Source organism: Aquarana catesbeiana, linkage group LG02, assembly GCF_042186555.1.
Source record: "Aquarana catesbeiana isolate 2022-GZ linkage group LG02, ASM4218655v1, whole genome shotgun sequence".
Lineage (NCBI taxonomy): Eukaryota > Metazoa > Chordata > Amphibia > Anura > Ranidae > Aquarana > Aquarana catesbeiana.
Window position 1 is genome coordinate 419325739 of NC_133325.1, and position 21456 is coordinate 419347194.

Below are 21456 nucleotides of genomic sequence, written 5' to 3' on the forward strand. Positions count from 1 at the left end.
GATTTTTTTTTAACTTTTTTCAGCGTTTTTGCAATAGCGTTTTTAGCGTTTTTGAGCGTTTTTCCGCGTTAGCGTTTTTGAGCGTTTTTTTTTTTTTCAAATTTTTTTTTTTTTTTTTTCAATGGATCAAAAACGCTAAAAAACGTTGGTGAATGACGTTTTTCAGCGTTAGAGCGTTTTTACAGCTGAAAAACGTCTCTCAGAACCCACTGGTCCTGGTTTTTTTTTACAGCTTAAAAACGCCTATGCCACTTGCAGCTCAAAAACGCCTAGGTGGGCATGAAGCCATAGACTAACATAGACAGGCCTTTTTAAGCTGCAAAAAAAAGCTCAAAAAAGCAGCTGTAAAAACGTCCGTGTGCATGAGGACTTACCACGACAATTTTGTGGGGAAAAAAAAAAAATCTACATTTTTCAAAGAATTGTGTGAAAAAAAAAACCAACAACTTCAAAAAACTCACCATGCATCCATCAAATACCTTGGAATGTCTACTTTCAAAAAAGGGGTCATTTGGGGGGTATTTGTAATTTCCTGGCTTGTTCGGGTTGCAAGAAATGAAATAGGCTGCCAGTACATCAGGTGTGATACATTTCTTATGGTTTGCACCAAAGCTTGTAGACTAACTTTAACACAGACCAAATAATATCCACTAATTTGGGTTATTTTTACCAAAAGATATGTAGCAGTTTATATTGTGGCCAAAATTTATGAAGAAAAAAAATTAATAATTTGGAAAATGTTATCAAGGTTTCTTTTTCAAAATTTTCGGGCTATTTTTTTTTTTTTAAAGCACAAAAATTAAAAACCCAGAGGTGATCAAATACCACCAAAAGAAATCTCTATTTGTATGAAAAAAGGATAAAAAAATAATTTGTGTACAGTATTACATGACTGAGTAATTGTCATTCAAAGTGTGAGAGCACCGAAAGCTGAAAATTGGGGGGGGGGGGGGGGGTGGGTGTTAAGTGCCCAGTAGGCAAGTGGCTAATGCTCTATTGGCACTGGGATTTCAGTTTTCAGCCACTAGGTGGGGCTGTGTGTTCTCTTTAGTGAGCTTTATGCAGTTGGAAGCTATAATTGCTTTTTTTTTTTTTTTTTTTTTTTTTTTTTTTTTTTTTGTACATTACAACTTTGCATTCTTCTGTGAGTATATATTTATGGAACATGTATTTGTTGAATGTGTTCAAATAAAACTTTCTTCCGATTAAAAAAAAAAAAAAACTATCAGATGTTAGTACAGTGATCTCCCTGCTGAGCTATTGTGTTTCCCCACAAGAACACACCTGTCAGCTCTCACAGCCTTTGGCTACCAGCGCTGATCAGATGCTGGTTTTCAACCCTATGGTGCCTACTAAGGATCTGATGGCTCGCTGAATCTGTGATGCTTGATACAGATATAGAGTGGAATTCCTCTACATGCCAAAAAATAAAAAATAAAAAAATATCACTGCCCATCTGTTTCCTAAAGATCACTTCTGTTCTACAGCAAGACTATGAAAACAACAAACAAAAATGGAATAATCTGGTCAATTTATACTATTTTTCAGCTTGGTGAAAAGAAAAAACACTAACTACTAAAAGAGAGATGTCATATTGACAAAAAGGCATGGTATAGAAAAATATAAAATAGGTGAGAGGATGCCTTGCTGTGAAATTATAAAACGGTTAATCTCAAAATGTTATCTGCAAGTGGCATCAGTTTCTAAGTGCTAGTGCATACAGGCATATGAGATATATTCATCACGTGTTGCTATGTGTTCAAATTATAGGTAATAAAAATAAAGCATTTTAATTTAATGGAATTTGAAATGTAATCTTGAAATGGAGTTCACATCCCATTTTTATTGTTAAAGTGGAGTTCCACCCACTTTTACAACTCTTCAGCATCCCTCACTAAACTGCGCACTGTAAACGAATTGGATATTTTAAAAAATTTTTCTCAGCACCTACTGTATATCTGCTGTATTCATTTTTCACTTCCTCCTCCCTGGCCGCGGCCCATCGCATCATTTCCTGTTTGCAATGCCTTCTGGGAAGGGGCGGCAACTTCCTCTGACACTGCCGTTGCTATGTAAACCTGACCTGAAACCTATTACACTGCTTGTGCTGCACTGAGCATGTGCAAGATCTGCAAGGATGAGATCCAGGAAGAAATACAGTCTGGCTTCAGATGCCCAGACTTAAGATGGCCACGGCCTGCTGTAAGTTTATAAAATAACAAACTACTGTTATAAAATAACAAAACAGACCTTAGTTTACAGACTAACTTTACTAGAATACATGAAGCTTGTGTATTATAGGGGTATTTTTATATAAAAAGTATAATTTCGGCCGGAAAACACCACTTTAATATTTAAAAAGTAGCAGAATCTTCTATATTTATCAAAATGTAAAGGTTTACACAGCTCCCCCCCCCCAAATCAATGACCTTTATCATTCTAAAGCAATTGGTACAAGATTACACTGTACAATGCTGTGTGTGAAAAATAAGCCAGTCTATCTCATTGATTTAGATGAAGACTGAATCTTCACAGCCACTATTGCAGTAAATACATATGGCTTTACAAACTTGTTCTCACAGCTCTACTCTGGTTTAATTTGAAGGCAACAGGACAGAGCAATGGTACTCCCCTAGTTAAGCACTAAATTATGGAAATTCTGGATGAATAATTTAAATTAACCGCTTCCAGACTGCCCACCGCATATATACTGTGGCAGGGCAGCCCGGCTGCCACTGGTGACCCGCTTCTGCTGTGATTGGACACAGTGGGAGCCAATCAGCAGAACCGGTGGCCGCGATGGTCACCGGCCACCTGCGATCGTTCACAGGAGTACACGAGTAATAGGTGGTCAATGCTCTCTGGTAAGAGCACATCCTTTGGTGGTGGTGGTTTATCACATGGTAGAAGATTTCAGTTGGTGTATCAACAATCAAGACACTCATCTATATTTGTGTCACCTGTGTGACTCGGACTCCCTTTTGTTTTTTGTTTCACTTAGCGCAACATTATTTTTATTAATTTCTATTTTTGTGATGATATCTCACTAGAGCAGGGGTAGGCAACCCCCGGCATTGGTGCCGCAAGCGGCATGCAGAGCCTTTTTTGCCGGCAGCCGACTCCCTCCCCAAAACCAGTGCAATGCAGGGAAGTGTCAGTGAGATGCTAATGCATTCGGATCTCAATGAGAAACATTAATTGGTTATCTAACTTTGTTGTAGCTGCGATCATCAGCTTTTGTGATGGGGAAGAGATTGGGTACAATTCTGCTAAGGGGGCGGTCCCCATTTCCAGGAGGAGGAGGACTGTGATTGGCCACTGCCAAAGCCAATCACAGTCCTGCTAGCCCCACCCACCATCTGGAGGAAGATGACTCACTTGGTTGCCACCACCAATCTCAGAAAGAAGGGATTTCTCAGAAAGTGTGATTGCACTTTTTCTCAGCTGTGAGGGCTCGATCTTGCATACAGGCCCACTGCGTTCAGAAAATGCCCCTGACCTGAGCTTATCATTGTGCATCCATTCCAGATGCTTGTGTGTGACAACATACACAAGCACGTGGCCTGGATGTGAGAGGTGGATCAACGGGGGTAAATGTACCAGGACAGGTAGATGTGTCTCATCTCTGCTTCCTTGCACCACTCTGCATATCACGCATATCATAGATAAGAGGGTACAGCAGTGGAGCAGATGAGTAGGAGGGTACAGCGGTGGGGAAGATGAGCGCGGGGGGGGGGGTTTAGCGGTGGGACAGAAGAGCAGGAAGGTACGATGGTGGGGCAGATGTGCAGGGGGTACAGTGGTGGAAGAGATGAGATGGGGGTTCAGCGGTGGAAGAGATGAGATGGGGGTTCAGCGGTGGAACAGATGTGAAGAGGGTTTAGCGGTGGGACAGAAGAGCAAGGGGGTTGCAGTGATGGGGCAGATGAGCAGGGGGTTACAGTGGTAGGACAGAGGAGCAGGAGGGGGGGGGGTTCAGTAATGGACCCATGAGAAGGGGGTTATAGTGGTGGTACAGACTAGAAGGGGGTTACACTGGTGGGACAGATGAGCAGGGGGGTACAGTGGTTGGGCAGAAGTGCAGGAGGCACAGTGGTGGGAGAGATGAGAAGGGGGTTCAGCGGTGAGACAGAAGAGCACAGTACAGTGATAGGGCAGATTAGCAGGTTACAGTGGTGGGACAGATGGGGGGGGGGGGGGGGTTCAGTGTTGTGCCAGATGAGAAGGGGGTTAGTTAGTGTTGGGGCAGATGTGAAAGGGAGGTGCATTAGTGGGACAAATAAGCAGGGTGTTACAGTGGTGGGGCAGAAGAGCAGGGGCTACAGAGGCAGGGAAGAGGAGAAAGGAGGTATATTGGTGGGACAGATGAGCAGGGGGTTAAAGTGGTGGGGAAGAAGAGCAGGTTGGTTCAGTGTTAGGATGGGTGAGAAGGTGGTGAGACAAAAGAGCATGGGGGTACAGCGGTGGAGCAGATGTGCAGGGAGATACAATGGTGGGGCAGATGAGAATGGGGATACATTGTTGGGGCAGATGAGCAGAGGGTTTACAGTGGTGGGACAGAAAAGCAGGGTGGTACAGATGTGGATCAGATGTGCAGGGTAGTACAGTGGGGGGACAGATTTGCAGGGGTACAGTGATCTGAGGTGTGAATGTGCAGAAATTGGGGATGATCTGAGGACTGGAGATACAGGAATTGGGGCTGATCTAAGGCATGAGAGTGCAGGATGTTAGTCACTATTACTCAAGTAGTTTACAGCATTTACTTTATAAAAAAATCATTTTCGTGATTGAGTGTGAAGTTGACATTTTTTTTGTTATAAAATTGACACGCTCAATTTCTTTGAGCACACTGTGCTCAAAAGGTTGCCTACCCCTGCACTTGAGTGTTGCAGCTTATATTCACTTTGTTATCACTAGTGCAGTTTATTTCTGTTTTTTAAACCAGGCTGACCGCCATTCTGTGAGGGAGGAAAATGGAGATCTTGTGTTTCTGCTAAGCAGAAACACGGATCGCTGTTTTCCTCCAGTCACAGCATTTTCCCCCCCTGAGTTAGAAAGCACTCCCTAGGAGTACACATAACCCCTTTGATTACCCCTGATGTTAACCCCTTCCCTGCCAGTGTAATTTATACAGTGACCATGCTTTTTTTTTTTTTAGCACTGATCACTATTTGTGTCACTGTACCCCAAAAAGTCTTAGTGTCAGATTTGTCCGCCGCAATGTCACATTCACTACCACAAACTAGAGCATTTTTAAACTGACCTAATGGGACAATAAATTAGATATTTTAAATTAGATATATGGTGTATTTTTTTTAATCGGTAAAAACGAATTACCCTATCAGAGTATACGAAAATCCTGCAAATGCCCTCGCACCAAAAGAATCAATAGTAAATCTCAAGATGGTTCCTTAACTCTGCAGTTTAGAGATGTAGGGGAGATTTCCTATTCCAAATCTAACCAGACATTTTTCTTTCCCAAGAAGGGCAACCCCCCCTGCCCCACCCCCAAAAGAAAAATTAGAAGGCCCCATTTTAAATTGATGAACAAGGATGAGGTGAGGCCTTTAATATTTTCTAATTTAGTAAATTTTACATTTTTTAATGTTACTGTTACCTTTAATTTGCAAATTACCCTTTTATCAGGTCTTCAGGAGGTGGCAAATTTACAAATGTGACCTACCTGAGAACTGGAATTGCTGAAAGGTCTGTAGCCCTTCAGCTTTAGTCTCATGTTTTAAGAGGGGTGGGAATTTTTATTTTTTTTTACACTCTGAATACAACCTGAAGATCTTGTCCGGTGTCACTGGTTTTCACTGTGAAAGGAGGTATGCAATTTTTATTTTGCATTCATCATATATTTTAATTTAACACCTTCCCACATGGCTTATAGCAGAATGATGGCCGGGCAGTGGCTTTCCCATCCTGACTGAACGTCATATGACATCCTGTCAGAAAGCACCGCTCGTGCACCTGCACGATCCGTCACCGGCTGTGATCACGGGAGCGAGCTGGCACCATGTGACCAAATCACAATAGGCCACATGTCAGTTGTACACAATGTATGGCTTCCTTTTCATGCCATCCATTGTGTACAATTATGTTGCTAGCTGTGATTGGTCAATTTGATCACATGGTACAGACAGGGCCAATCACAGCCCATCTGTACCATGCGATTAGCTTTGACCAATCACAGCTAATCCTAAAACCACAAACTGAATGAATCAGTTAAATGCTTACTTTTAGGAATGTACAGTGGGACCTCGGATTGTGAGTAACTGTTTACGAGCGGTTCGCAAATCGAGCCATAAAAAAAAAAAAGAGAGAAATTCTGACTCAGAAGACAAGATTCAAGCCGCTGGGGTGTGCAGTACCGCATTTGGCCAGAGGTGCAGGGGCTCCGGAGACGCTTGGAAAACGGGTGGAACATGTAACCTGTTCTGGAAGGTGAATTTATCCATTAAGGAAAACAGCGATGCTCTAAAAGAGCCCTGGATTGCAGTAAAAACCTGACAGGGAAACTAACTTTTTCACACGGTATCTAAAAAGAAGTGCATGGGCTGAACATATACTTTAAAACTGAAATATATTGCAACAAAGAAAAAAAGGGGTACAGAATACACAACAAATATTCCACTCACTTCAACACTTGAGCGGCTCCAGGAAGAATATCCCGATGAGTCATTTGATACATTTCTTCTTGACACAATCTCTGTTGTAGTTAGGGTGCTCTGGCTCCTTTTAGAGATAAATTCTGGAGTAGTACTCCAACTGCTCACACTTGAACCTTTATTTCTTGAGTAAAGTTCGTGGTTACGCATCCTAACAGGCTTCTTATCCTCATCAAAGCATGATTTACGTCTACTTTTGGTTTCAGAAAAATCCCTGTCAATTCTATCTAGTTCTTCAGTTGAACCATAGACCCCTTTCCTCCAAGAACTTTTAGCAGTTCCCCGTTTACTGTCCACATGGTTAGTTTCAAACCTGTTATGACTTTTCCATGTCGCTGGTTCACGCTCAAGTTCATTATCAGTTCCCTTTGCTCGCTCCTTCCGAAGTCTGTGATCACTGGCCCTGGTAATTTCTTTGTGATCCAAAGTCTTATCTGTATTTGACACTTTAAATAACATATCCTCCTTGTTAATAGATATTTCAAATGGTATACTTATGTTGTTTTTCAAAAATTGCTGATCATTTGCAGAAAGCCTAATATTACTTGTTGAAGTATGCCTCTCTCTAGTAGGCTCATCCATGCTTGTGCGAGAGATGGCTTCAGATGGATAAATTTTTATGCTGGTCGTCACTTTGTTTGGTGTCAAATTCCCCTGAGATCTGCTCGACTCTGAGCTTGATCTTGCCCTGTAGTCACTCATACTTTCTTTCATATCTTTTTCAATAATAATAGGCTTAATGATCATCGTGGACTGCAAGGATTCTCTTGGACTACATGATCTGGTTCGTGTTGCTGTGTGAGAACTAGTCTCTGTATTTTCTAAGCCATCGAAAGAGGACATTTTTCGAAAGGATTCTGTCACTACCTCTGTTTGGAGAGAAGGACCGTGATTTTCAAAAGAGGATGTCCTCAGGTTTTCTTGTAGCGTAATTCTTTCTTTAGGACTGGACTGTCTCTTGGTGTAAAGTCCTGACAACCTAGCTCTTCTATCAGGATCCCTATAGTCTAAACTTTCTAAACTATGTGGTTTTTCTGGGATTAATGGCTTTGAGTATTTAGATCTTGATTTATCTCTAGTATAGGAAGATCTTTGTGCATTTAAAGTTGAATTGCTTTCTGGATCAAATTCCTCTTTATTTGAAAAAATAGATTTTTGCTTGGTTTCATTTTGCTCACTATCATTTGTGATGCCGTCATCTCCTCCTGAATGGCCTGAATATTTAGATATAGATTTAACTACATCCTCTGAGTTTACACGTGGACCAAGTTCATTTTCCACATTAAAATTACCATTCTCCTGGGCATTACTAAGATCTGAGCTGTGAGTAACCCAATCTGAGTCCAGTGTAGATGATACTGAACAGTTTTCAGCTGGAACGATTTCTTCATGAAGGTTTGTAGTAACTTTGTTCTCAAAAGGCTCTAAAGATGGTTTCTCTTTAATCTCTACATTATCTAATGAAATTTCTTTCTTTGAGTTAGCTTTACTGGAATAGTCTTCACCAAAGAGTTTTATCGACCTGTCTGTTTGTTTACCTGCAGAAGCTTTCCAGGACTTCTGAGTACTTTGCTCTTGAACAGCTGGTGGATACCTACTTAAAACAGATGGCTGATCTTTTAATTTTTTTAAGTCATTTTGTGTAGTGCCAAAATCTTTACCACTTGAAAAATATGAAGACACTGATATTTTATCCTCTGGTTTCCGTAGGTTTCCTACTGTGGTATCATTCAGAGGAGATCTTGATGACTTTCTACTGCTTGAGCTACTGTTTGATAATTGCCTCTTATAAAGAGATTCTGTATTTCGAGATCTTTCACTCCTCAAATGTTGAGGTGATACATCTCGAGAAGAAGTATATTTTGAAATGGGTGGTTCAGTGGATGACATTTTATTTTTTGTTTCATTTTTTATTTGATTGCGTGATAGATCATCACTCTCCAGAACCCCATTTTCAACTTCTCTAAACTGGTTAGCTTGCCTTTTTAAAGTCTGTAATTCATCAGTTAATTGTTTGCTTCTATTCTGCTCGCTGATGACGTTTTCTTGAAGTTCACAGTTTTTTTCTTTAAGTTGTTTCAGTTCTTCCTCTAAATCACCAAAGTGTTTAAACTGATTCTTAAGTTTCTCAATTTCTTGGTTTAGTTCTTTTATTTTGTTGTCTTCTTGATGTTTATTCTTTTCATTTTCGCTACTCGTTTGAATTTCAGACTGTTTAACATAATCAGAACCTACTCTCTGTGATATCTTAGAAGTTAGTGTGTCTTCAATTCTGAAACGGTTGTGTTCTCCATGCTGATCAGAGGGTCTCTCCAAAAGATTGGATTCATTTCTGCTCTGTTCTCCAGTTTTCTCTTTAACTTCCAGTTGCTCTTTAAGTTCCAATATTAATTTTTCATTTTGCTTTTCTCGCTCTAGAAAACGTTTTCTTTCATTAACAAAACTAAGTGTTAAAGTCTTAATTTTCTCTAGCTCGCTGGTTAATAGTTGTTCAGCTTTATCCAGCCTACTTTCAGAAGATTCCAGTTCTCTTACCCTGGTCCTTAGTAATTCCAGTTCAGAAGATAACTTCTTTGACATATTTTTTTCTTCATTCAAGCTAAGACAGAGTTGAGAGCAATCACTTTTGCTCTTGCTAAAAGCATCTTCCAACTTCTCTAGCTCACTCATTCTTTTTTGGAGTTGCTCAATTTCTAGTCTAAGTTCTCCGGTAACATTTTCTTCATTTTCTAGCTTCTCTTTTATATGCCTGCACATATCCTCAGCCTTCTTAACTTCTTCATCTTTCCCTTCAAGCTTCATCACTCTTTTCCTTAACCCCTCTACCTCTGCCAGCATGCTTGAATTACTCCCTTCTGCTTGAATAATTTTATCCTGAAGATCAAGAACCTCATCTTCTGCCTTTTGTAGGTTCCTAGTTGCTTCTTCAAGGTCATCCAAACGTCTGCTAAGACTTTGTAACTTAAATCGCAGATGACGACTTGAATGCTCCATTTTGCACTGTATATGAATGCCTCTTTCAGGAGTTTTAACACTTTTTATTTCGTAATGTAAAATCCAAGAATGAGATTACCAATTATCCTTTTTCTTCTTCATAAGCACACATTGATCGACATCCAGAAACCATCTTAGCCTATAAAACAAAATAAATATTTAAAAAATATTGTTTGTTATATATTTCATCTTCATAACAACTATATTAAACTGGTTGTAAATATCAGACATGAAATATGAGCAAAGCATATCCCTCTATAGTGTGTACTTGTTTCAATTAAAAGCACCAAGTGTAATTTCTGTCTGCTGCTTTGATCATCGGCCATCAGCAGGAGCAACTTCTGAAAGTTTTCCTGACACCAAGAGAAAAAAGGAGATGGGGAGGGAGCTCCAGCTAATTGGCAGTCTCAGCTCTGCTCCTTCCCTCCAATCAGCTGTCAGAGCTCTCCTTACTGAGCTCTGAAGAGTGTAATTTCAGCTCTCCGCCCCCTTATTTCTGTCAGCTCAAACAAGATTTATAAAGTCTGGACTTTGAATGGATATAGGAAAGAGAAGGTTGCAGATAAACAGGTACAACTTATGTAGGAGAATTGGTTTCATCTCTGTGTACCACCCGAGGCCAGTCACTTCACTTGGGATATGTAAAGTTTTACAACTACTTTAAATTGAAGTAGAATGCCAGCCAGATATAAAAACACCAGTTTTTACCAGTTAAGCCAAGGCATACCTGTAAAATTTCTTTATATATTCCCCTTTCCTTCTGCCCATACTGTTGAATGCTGCTTCCAAACAGAGAAATAGTCTACAGAAGTCCAAAGGGAAACAGATTTCAGAAGTGTCAAACTCCTAAACCCCCCCTGCAGTTCTTACTGGTTAGCCCCTATGGTCTCCAATGTAAAAAAAAAAAAAAAAAAAAAACACAACACACAACACTGAGCTGCAGGGGGACCCAGGAGATTGATACTTCCTGGAAAGGTTGAATTCTCTTCAGACTTTTGCTGAATATTTATTGGCATCAGAGCAGGGACTCGTTCACACTGGCACTCAGCAACATGCAGCAGCCAAAACCATTTGTTTAAATCTTTTTCCACTGCTAAGCTGTGTGCAGGCAGTTCACAGGGGCAGATGCATGGACCTGTATGCACAGGCTCCTTGTTTGGGTCTGTGCACTCTTCCCTGCCCATCTTGGCTGTGTGTCCATACAGCTGATGAGCTCCCATTTACTTTCTATGGGCTGTCTGCACGCAGTTCAGTAGTGAACATAGGTGTAAATAACCCCCAAAGGTATGCCTTGGTTTAAAATAAGTTACTATAGTGGCAAGGGTGTTTAATATCACTTGCATGTATTGCATTTCCCTGTGCTGTACTACTTGGACTCGTTGATAGAAGTTCAGCATTAAAAGCAGTAAATATGCCAATAAGAGAAGAGTTGGTTAAGAAATGGCTAATCAGTGTGCTGCTGCTCCATCATCGTCCAATCAGTAGTCTGTGGTGGTTTTTTTTTTACCAATGTCCCTGACTAAACTATGCTGCTTCTGCTAGGAACATTAACTTCCTCCCTGAGCTGTCTGACAGGGGTGTTTCAATCATAAAACTAGGTACAAAGAGCTAAAAAGTCCATTTGCATTTAAAAACGTTCCAATATGTGTATTTTAACTGCATAAAAAAAAAAAAAAAAAAAAAAAAGAAGAAGGAGAAATGTCACCATTTGCAGAAAATATGAAATGCCCATAATGAAAACAATGCACAATTTATTGCACTAGAGCCTTCAAAGCACCGCAACCATGATCAGTGGATTGCGGGTGCAATGCTCTGCTTCCTACGGACTCTTCATCCAACTCAGATCTTTACCATGGAAGAGACCTTCAGTTAAAGAGCTGGAGAAAGTATCTATGGACTAGTGTTACCACACTTGTGCTCCATGTGAGAACTACATGTTACTCTGCCACAGTGGCAGATGGACTTGTAGTTTTTCTTCACTCACAAATAATCTGTGAATGAAAGACGTGGCTTTGCTAGTGGAGCCATGCACCACTATGCCAAAATATAAACAAGATCTGGTGGGGAGAACCCCTCCCAGATTCTGCAAATGCTGTGATGCCAGTATCACAGCTTATAAAGGCTATGTATAGCCCAACTCCTCTCTTCCTCACTACCGTTGCACTGACCAATATGGTCACTCATAATATTCAGTGGCCAAAAAATAAGTGTGAATGTGGAAGAATTAAAAAAAGCAGTAGTACACCTATTTACATTTGCATGATCAGTAGTAAGTATAGTCTTTTTTTCACAAATGCTTTTTGTGCCTCCAAGTGGTCCCAGAAAAGCCAGTTCTTAATGGACACAAAGTCCATGCAGGTCAAAGGATTCCATATGAGAGCCCATAGGAACCAATCCTGCAGCACCCTGTATAGATCAAGGAGAATCCAGCTAGTGCAGACAATGGAAACAGAAGTGAAGGGCGCAGGAGAAAGGTTTATATCAAGTTAATTTATGTAATGATAAAAACAATATGCACTCACACACAGCACTGCCAAGGAACTGGACCAAAGTTGGCATAGCGAGCCGTTAACCTGACATTGGCACGCTTGACCCACTCAGCTGTCCAATTTCCCTCCACTTGTGTTGTCAGCCGCTGCAGATGATGCTTTCTTGACAGCTGAGCGGGTTAAGCACTACAGTTCTGGCTTTGGGTTGACAGATGCACTCTCTTGTTCGGTTTCCATTGTGAGGTCGGAAGAAGGCTGACCAGACTTGATCTAGGCAACCTATAGCAGATTCTGTATAGCAGAGCACCTGGGTCTTAGAGATACTGAGGAGCTCAGATACTGAGGGAGTATGCACCTTAAGATATCCAATTTGTGAACCTGGAGCCAGCTTACAAATAAGCATACAGGTCCAGTATAATGTCATACAGTAAAACGTATCCATCAAACTATCCCCAGGAAGATATACAGAAGAAAATATACAGAACATTCCTCAAAACTGCAGACCATAACAGTTTATCCATCACTGCAAATGAACATTCTGTTAGGTAATCAGAATTCTATGTTTAGGAATAAAATATACAAAATAAAACAGTTAGTCTATTCTCATCTGTTCTGATGTGACAAAAGGGCTAGCTGCATTTTATTATGTATTCACGATTCCAAAATGCAAATATTTCTCCATTCAGTATTCCTAAAACCCTTTTCTATAGAAAAATCACTGCTCCATCCATTTACATTTCCTAAAACATATTTCTAGTTGTCTTTGTATCAAAATCTAACCTTTTGATAATTCTGTACCAGTTTGTGAAGCAGAGAGGCCAGTTAATATGCAAAATGTAGCTGATCTGCTTACCCAGATACCAAGGATTATTTACTGCATGTTCCCTGCTTTAATATCACTGGGAATTAAGGGAGTAATTCTTGGCCAAATTTAAAAATTTTAAAGTGAACCTGTGGTTTGCCTGCACAGGGCAAAGCATAAGGTTCAAATAAATGCAGGCCTCCCAGCAGCATAGATCTACATTCTTTTTGGGTTTGCTGGTGCTCTGTTTATACAGGGATTTTCTTCACTCGTGGCACCTAAAATAATTTTGAGAAAGATTCAATCACCCTACCTTAAGAATATGGTCAAACTACTTAGAAGCCCCGGACGCTAGGACGGTGGTCAAATAAAGAGATGTTTTAACCACTTCTGCACCAGGAATTTACCCCCTTCCTGACCAGAGCACTTTTTGCGATTCGGCACTGCGTTGCTTTAACTGAATATTGCGCGGTTGTGCGACGTTGTACCCAAACAAAATTGACATCCTTTTTTTCCCTACAATAGGGCTTTCTTTTGGTGGCATTTGATCGCCTCTGCGTTTTTTTTTTTTTTTGTGCTATAAACAAAAAAAGCGACAATTTTGGAAAAAAAACTCATTTTGTACGTTTTGCTATAATAAATATCCCCTTTTTTTAAAAAGAAAAAAAAAAGCAAATTTCTCAGTTTGAGCCGATATATATTCTTTTACATATTTTTTTGGGGGGGGGGGGAATTTTTTCGCAATAAGCTTTTTTTTATTTATTTTTTACTAGTAATGGCAGTGATCTGCTATTTTTATTGTGACTGCGACATTATGGCAGACACATCGGACAATTTTGACACATTTTTGGGACCATTGATATTAATACAGCGTTCAATGCTATAAAAATGCATTGATTACTGTAAAAATGTCACTGGCAGTGAAGGAGTTAATACTAGGGGGGCGATCGAGGGGTTAACTGTGTTCCCTGGGGAGGAGATTCTAAATGAAGGGGGAGGGGACTGACTAGAGGGAGTGACAGATCGTGGTTCCTAGCTAATAGGAACACACGATCTGTCACTTCTGTCAGAACAGAACAGAACAGGGAAGTGTGTGTTTATACACACTCACCCCTGTTTTGTGTCTCCTGGTCATGATCGCTCATGGCCGGCGGTCATCACGACCGTCGGCCACAAGCATCGGCAACCACGCTGTGCAGCGGGCGCGCCTGCTATCCCGACCCTACGAGCCAACATATAGCTACGACAGCTCACTCAGGGAAACCAACCTGCCATAGTATAACTGTGGCAGTTGGTCGGGAAGAGGTTAAGAGGCGCATCCTAATCAACCCAAGTACTGAGAGGCTGTGTGTAAATAAGTTAGTTATTGCCTGCAGAAAACTTTTATTATGCAGAATTTATATAGCGCCAACAATTTATGCAGCGCTTTACAATATAAAAAGGGAGACAATGCAGTCATAATACAATAAAATACAAGAGGGTTAAAAGGGCCCTGCTCAGAAGAGCTTACAATCTAATAGGGTGGGGCAGATGGTACAAAAGGTTGTAACTGTGGGGAATAGAAAATGTACAATTCAGCATCCAGAAAAGCATCCTTTCAACCTGCCCATTTGTCCTCACGTCCAGCTTTCAAGCAGCACTCTACCCATTCACAACCAGTACTCAGGGGCGTACCAAGCGGTTGGCGAGACCGGCGCCCGCCAGGGGCGCAGGCCGAGGGGGGGCGCAATTGACAGTGTGCGTCACTTCAGCACAGCATCGGTGGGCTGGCGGCGCCAAGCACTGCTGCCTGCTGCTGGGCTAGTGGGCTGGCCCAGTGGCGTACTAAGGGGGTGGGGGGAGGGCGGGCCAGGCCACCCCGGGTGCCACACACTAGGGGGGTGTCAGGCCAGCGTCCCCCCCTCCGCGACTGAAGCGGAGACAGCGGGCAGGTTTGATCAGCGGCACGGAGTGTGGGCGCAGTGACAGGCAGTGGCAGTTAACACGCACACGGAGAGCCTGGATTTGCGAAGGGGGGGTTGTGAGCCGCACCCGAGTGACACCAGTCGGCACAACCGGGACCCGGCCGCACTGATCCCCTTCTCTCGTGGCCATGCCGCGGCTCTGATAAGTCTTGGCTGTCTCACACAGCCGAGCAGAGTTAAGCCGCCTCCCCCTCCTCCCTTATTTATACACGTGCTGACTTTGCATGTCCTGCGCTGATCATCTGAGCCGAGGTACATTATGGGTCTGAAGGGGGGGTCTGTATTGTAGAAGGGGGGTTCTGTACTGTAGGAGGGTCTGTATTTTAGTGGGGGTTCGCCGATACAGATTCTCGCCAAGGACGCTGGAGACCCTAGGTACGCCTCTGCCAGTACTGTGGGCTGGGGTTTGAGCAGAAGCTATGCAAGAGCCATATAAGTTGTAAAAAAAAAAAAAAAAAAAAATTATATATATATATATATATATATATATATATATATATATATATATATATATATATATATATATATATATATATATATATATATATATATATATATATATATATATATATATATATATATATATATATATAAATAATACTGCCTGCAATAAGCAAAGGGTTATGCAGTAATAAGTGCTTCCATGCTTCTTCCAAGGACGATACTAAACTTTCCAACCCCTCAGTAGTAATGTGCTTATTACCAGTGTAAGCAAGCATGGTCTTGAGTGAGTCACTGGAGTGCCAATACTTTTTCAACAGTAAAGGCAGCAAATACCAGGTAGTTTCACCCTTCTCTGTGGAAGAATGAAGGGGGAAGGACTAGGCCCTCAAACACGGAATGGTTTTTCCTCAAAGCTAGAAAGGCTAATCTAATGAGATTAGTTTCTCCAACTGCTTGAGGTGCTAGTTATTAGTCCTTAGGGAAAAAAGGACCAAACTATCACAAGAGATGTTAGAAAATCAGGAGAATCGCTTGCAATCATGGAACAGTTTATCAGCCATACACTTGCTCATTTTAGTAGGGTTGGGAAATGATTACTATAGCTGCAAGATATTAATCAGCACATACTCCTGGAAAAAAGTCCTTCAGCCAGATTGGATTCCTGGTTGATGGATATTGGGGGTTATTTATGAAAGGCAAATCCACTTTGCACTACAAGTGCAAAGTGCACTTGAAATTGCGCTGAACGTGCACTTGGAAGTGCAGTCACTGTAAATCTGAGGGATAGATCTGAAATGAGGGGAAGCTCTGCTGATTTTATCATCAAATCATGTGCAAGCCTTGCATGTCCCCCTCGGATCTACAGCGACTGCACTTCCAAGTCCACTTTCAGTGCAATTTCAAGTGCACTTTGCACTTGTAGTGCAAAGTGGATGTGCCTGTCGTAAATAACCCCCATTGTCTTCTTGAGATACCAATATTGGTTTGCAGAACAGACATGCAAGCTGGTGGGAAGTGTACATGTCTGTGTGCCTATTAGTGGTCTAATATCTACGTAAAGCTTTTAGAGAAAGGATCTGAATTAAAAATTACTACTTATAGATCAATACATTTTAAAATAAAAACAAACTGTGTTCTGTTAATTCTATAAATTCACACGCACCAAGAGAGCATGTTAAATATATGCAGCTCAGTGTATTTAAAACCAAAATTATGATAAAAGGAAATTGAACCTACTTCAACATTGCCTTTATCAACAGGTACTATAAAGCAAATAGTTAAAAAGCTTTGAAGGTGTACAAGTTTCAATAAAAAAAAATGTGTTTTAAAGTATTTTAAGGCTGGCCACACGAGAGTCATTTTTTCCCCGTTTAGCCAGCAGATTGAATGACAGAAAAATTACTTGGATTCCCCCATCCAGGCACACAATGTGAATCCCTCCCTCTGAGCTATTGTATTTGGACTTCCCCGCCATCAGAATACACTGATCAGTGCTGCCAGCTATAGCCGGTGGTGCCGATCGAGAGAAAATGTTCCGATATGCTGGTGGTACACAAGCCGATTGATAGATCTGCTTGTGTACAACCAGCCTGCCCGAAAAACATGGATAAAATTTGGCCGGATTAATGGGATAGATAGATACTTACTATAAAACACAGCTGCAGTCAAGCTTTGGTTTTCCTAGCTCACAGACCTTTACACAATCACAAAACACAGAGCAATCTGAACTTCCTAAAACTGTAAAACAAATGCAAACAAAACAATAAAAAAAAAAAAAAAAAATTGTACCACCCGAGTCAGATAGTGAAGTAAACATAACAGAGTGAGTATGGGCTAGCAGGGCGGTTGTATACAACACTGAGCTTGCTGTACCTCACCCACACATAAAAATATCTGTCTTAGAGCAAAAATGAGACCTGTATGGTCCTGCAGGCTCAGACACACCTATATTCTACTGAAATAGGAAGCTGACACAAATCTATGTCAACCATTTCACCGTCACCACAGGTGTGTCAAGCATATCTTGTCGGCTGCTGCTTCCTTTAAGAAAATCAAATCTTAAAAAAAAAAAAAAAAAAAAGAGCCTTGCTTTGAATTACCGATTATCAAAAATGTATAATTTAGTTCTACTAGTACATAACTTGACTAAAAGGTATATTTACATACAACTGCAACTTATAGCACAACAATGTATGGATCTTTTCATTCTGACTAGACATACAAGATGTTAAATCTTTAACCTGAGAACTTTGCAAGCAATAGGACACAAAACATACCTTCCATTTCAAAAAAGGTAGCCAGATTTGTATGCTCCTGTATTATTCAAACATTTACCTGAAAATTGCAATGTCTTTTAAACATTCATGTATTATATCTTGAAAATATTCTCTATGCAAAAACAGTGGCAGTACAACCTGCATTCTTGCTCAATGAGCACTTTGAGAAAATAAAAATACGAGTTAACAACTTGGTGTCTGCACAATACAAGTGAGATTCTACCTTAGTACCTCACTTATAATGAATCCCCAAAGTCGGAGTGTGCAAACGAAGCGATTGTAAATCTTAATTTTTTTTTTTCTTTTTAAATAACAAACATATCATAGTCACCTGCTCTGTGTAATGGTTTTGCACATACATGCAGGGTCTTTAACAGGACAGGTACTGCAGAGATTAATTTTTTATTTGCCCTATAGGGTCCTTTAAACTATTAGGCCGACAATACCTCATGGCACAATCTGACTATAAAACATCTTTCGGCGAGACCATAAATCATGTAGCCTGTAACTAAATACAAGTGGAATATATATATATATATATATATATATCACACATACATACATACATACATACACACACACACACACACACACACACGCACACGCACACGCACACGCACACGCACACACAATCTGAACATAAAACCTTTCCTTCCAGTGAGCAGATAGAAAATGTCCTATAAAAGTCAAGCTACTTTTCGTAAAAGGTGCATGCAAACCCCAGCATTGAAACTTTGTTATCTTTGAAACCCTGGGGATACTTACATTTTTGGGGTAGATTTTAACAAGATGCTATGGACAATTTAACTTTTCATAGTTGGTTGGACTGGGATTTACTCCGTATATGGGTGACCATACCAATTGCAACCCCTTATCCTGCCTCTTCGCTCCCCAGTTCTCATTGCTCCGGTTTTTATAATCTGTAAACCTACTTCTCTAAACCAATTTTTCTTTTCCAGATCCTTCTCCTCAGATGTCTTTGTTTCTTTTCTTTACTTTTCTGCCTCAAGACTGGAGGAGTATCACTTAGGTAGTGCCAGCACCACTACTTGCAGTTTCATATCTGATATGTCGAGATGTGAAGTATTGTACAATTGAAGATACAATATTGTTTGTGTACTCTGATAATACGTTACTTGTTTAACCACTTCATTACTGGACACTTTCACTCCCTTCTTGCCCAGCCCAGGCACAATTTTCCGATTTCAGCGCTGTCACACTTTGAATGCTAATTACTCAGTCATGCAACAGTATACCCAAATTTATTTATTTTTTTAAACCTGATAGAGCTTTCTTTTGGTTGTCTTTAATCACCACTATAAAAACTACAAAATATCAAATATATAAGTTTTTCTTAGGTTTCTGTTATAAAATTTGCAAATAAATAATCTTTCATAAATTTTATTTTTTTTTGTAAACAGAAAACATCTAATGTTCTAAGAGTATAAAAAAAAAAACTTGTTGATGAAGTCAAAAATTCAAAGCTGTCCTATGCACACTTCCTGTGTTATTTCAATGAGTCTAATTGGCCTGCCTAGTTCTTATCATGGACTCCAGAATATCTAGGGAGCTGGAGATTGGGAGGGTGTGAGTAGTCGTAAAAGACAGATGGGCAAGGCTGGCACCACTTGATGTAAAAAAAAATTGCTCCGTGTTGTCAGCCCACAATAGGAAATTAAGAGCGCATGTCTGGCAGATCAACAAGTACAGTATGTTTTTGTATTTGCAGAGTCTTTAAAAGTAAACAAGAGAAAAAAAGTACACAGATGTACTGCATATGTTTTTTTTCTGCCTCAATATATACTTTAAGTCAGCCCTCAAAAATTCCACTTGCCTGCTCCCATTTTGCAAGTTGATTTTGAGGGCTGGCGAGGAAGGGCTGCCTGGGAGCGGGGAGGCGAGCACCGCTGGCAGGCAGTTTGTATCAGAGTCCTTCTCCCAGCGCTTGCAGAGGGGAAGAGAGGAGAGCAGGCAGCCGGATCATCAGCGCATGAGGAACATAACTAGCAGCTTTCATTTTAATAGTGTTCCCCGCACTCGCTGTCACACACAGCCCTGCCCCCTGGCCTCGGGACTTTGATAGACAGATCACCCGTCCAATCCCAGGACGAGCGACATGTATCAAAGTTCAAAGGGCCAGCAATCCTCTTCCTCTCCTCTGTTCCCCTGCATGGAGGGCACAGGGAGGCTGCATTGGTGGACGTGGGCAGGCTGCATTGGTGAGCACAGGTGAGGGGCTGCATTGATGGGAACGGATAAAGTTTATATTTTAAAAACTTAAATTCTACATAAAACATTTAGGTGTCATTTCATGAGATAATTTATAAGGGTGCGTTTATGGGTGGAATTAAGGGCAGGGCAGGGTAGGGGTTGGGTGGGGCAACTGGTGGCGAGTAACCCTAGAGGCCTGGCTAGTAGCTCAGGACTTGAAATTTTGAGCCCTGCTTTAAGTTATGATCTGAAGTCAGCAACCCCTCGTCTAACATACTCTACCCAATTATGGCACAAATGTGTCAAAACGTATCCAATATCTATGAAGTCTATAAAAGTTTTATCTTTTTAACTTGGCTATAACCCCTAGAATATATTAAAAGCCAAACTGATAGACCAAAATTGATAGGCAGTTTAAACACTTTTGGCAAATCCCATTTATCTCCTCAGGTTGAGCACTGCACATGCTATCATCTTTTAAGCTCAGCTTGGCTTCAACTAGGAGTTGCTATAATGGTGAAGGTGAGCGGCAGGCCGGTGCCTGTATTTCATGGTGAATTGCAGAGACCAGAATAGGTATACTGATCCAACCAACCAGGTACTGTTGGAGTTATCAGTCAGTTATATTCAAAGTCCTCCACAGAAGTGACTAATCAAAAAGGACATCATAAAGAAAAACAGCTTGATAGGGCAAGTCGACTGATGTCTGTAGTTCTATATAATGCCTGGTGTTTTAGACAATGAAAATGTTTTTTTTTTTTTTGGGGGGGGGGGCATTTATAGTAGGGGATATTCACGGAGTCTGTCCTCAACCCCCGTTTACAGCAGTCCCCCTTCACATCACAGACCCCCCCCCCCTTTACAATAATGTAACGGGGACTGCTCTGTAAAAAAGGGCACTGTAATGTAAAGGGAAGCTGTGATGTAAAGGGGACTGCACTGTAAAGAGGGCACAGTGATATAAAAGGGGACTGCACTGTAATGATTACAGTGCCCCTTTACAGTGCAGTCTTTATATTACAGTACCCCTAGCGATTACAGCTTCCTCCATCACAGTGCCCCTGCAGTCTGCTCCACACCCCCCTTTCCTCTCCAACATCACACTCTTCTATTCTGGTCTCTGCCCCTCCTGCACAAGACTCCTACCTTTGGCAGGACAGATGTGATCAGTCAGTGTCCTCTGCTGGCTCTCCCGCCCGGCGATGTTATCCCATCAGCAGGGCAGGGGAGGAGCTCTCTATATCAGCAGCTTCTTCCGCCCCTGCCCTTCAGATTTTTTTTTCAGGTACTTATATAGCGCCATCAATTTACGCAGCGCTTTACATATACGTTGTACATTCACATCAGTCCCTACCCTCAAGGAGCTTACAATCTAAGGTCCCTAACTCACATTCATACATACTAGGGACAAATTAAACAGGATCCAATTAACCTACCAGCATGTCTTTGGAGTGTGGGAGGAAACTGGAGTACCCGGAGGAAACCCACGCAGGCACAGGGAGAACATGAAAACTCCAGGCAGGTAGTGTTGTGGTTGGGATTCGAATCAGCGACCCTTCTCACTGCTAGGCGAAAGTGCTACCCACTACACCACTGTGCCGCCCA

General features: G+C 41.1%; 1 protein-coding gene across 1 annotated transcript in view; it reads right to left on the reverse strand.

The window, feature by feature from the left end:
- The window catches only part of LUZP1 (leucine zipper protein 1), a 116442-nt gene that overhangs the window by 13646 nt on the left and 81340 nt on the right, over positions 1-21456 (reverse strand). The window contains exon 2 of the mRNA XM_073615451.1: positions 6642-9804. Within this exon, the coding sequence (XP_073471552.1) occupies positions 6642-9665 (3024 nt within the window). The 5' untranslated portion in view covers positions 9666-9804. The remainder of the gene's footprint in view (positions 1-6641; positions 9805-21456) is intronic.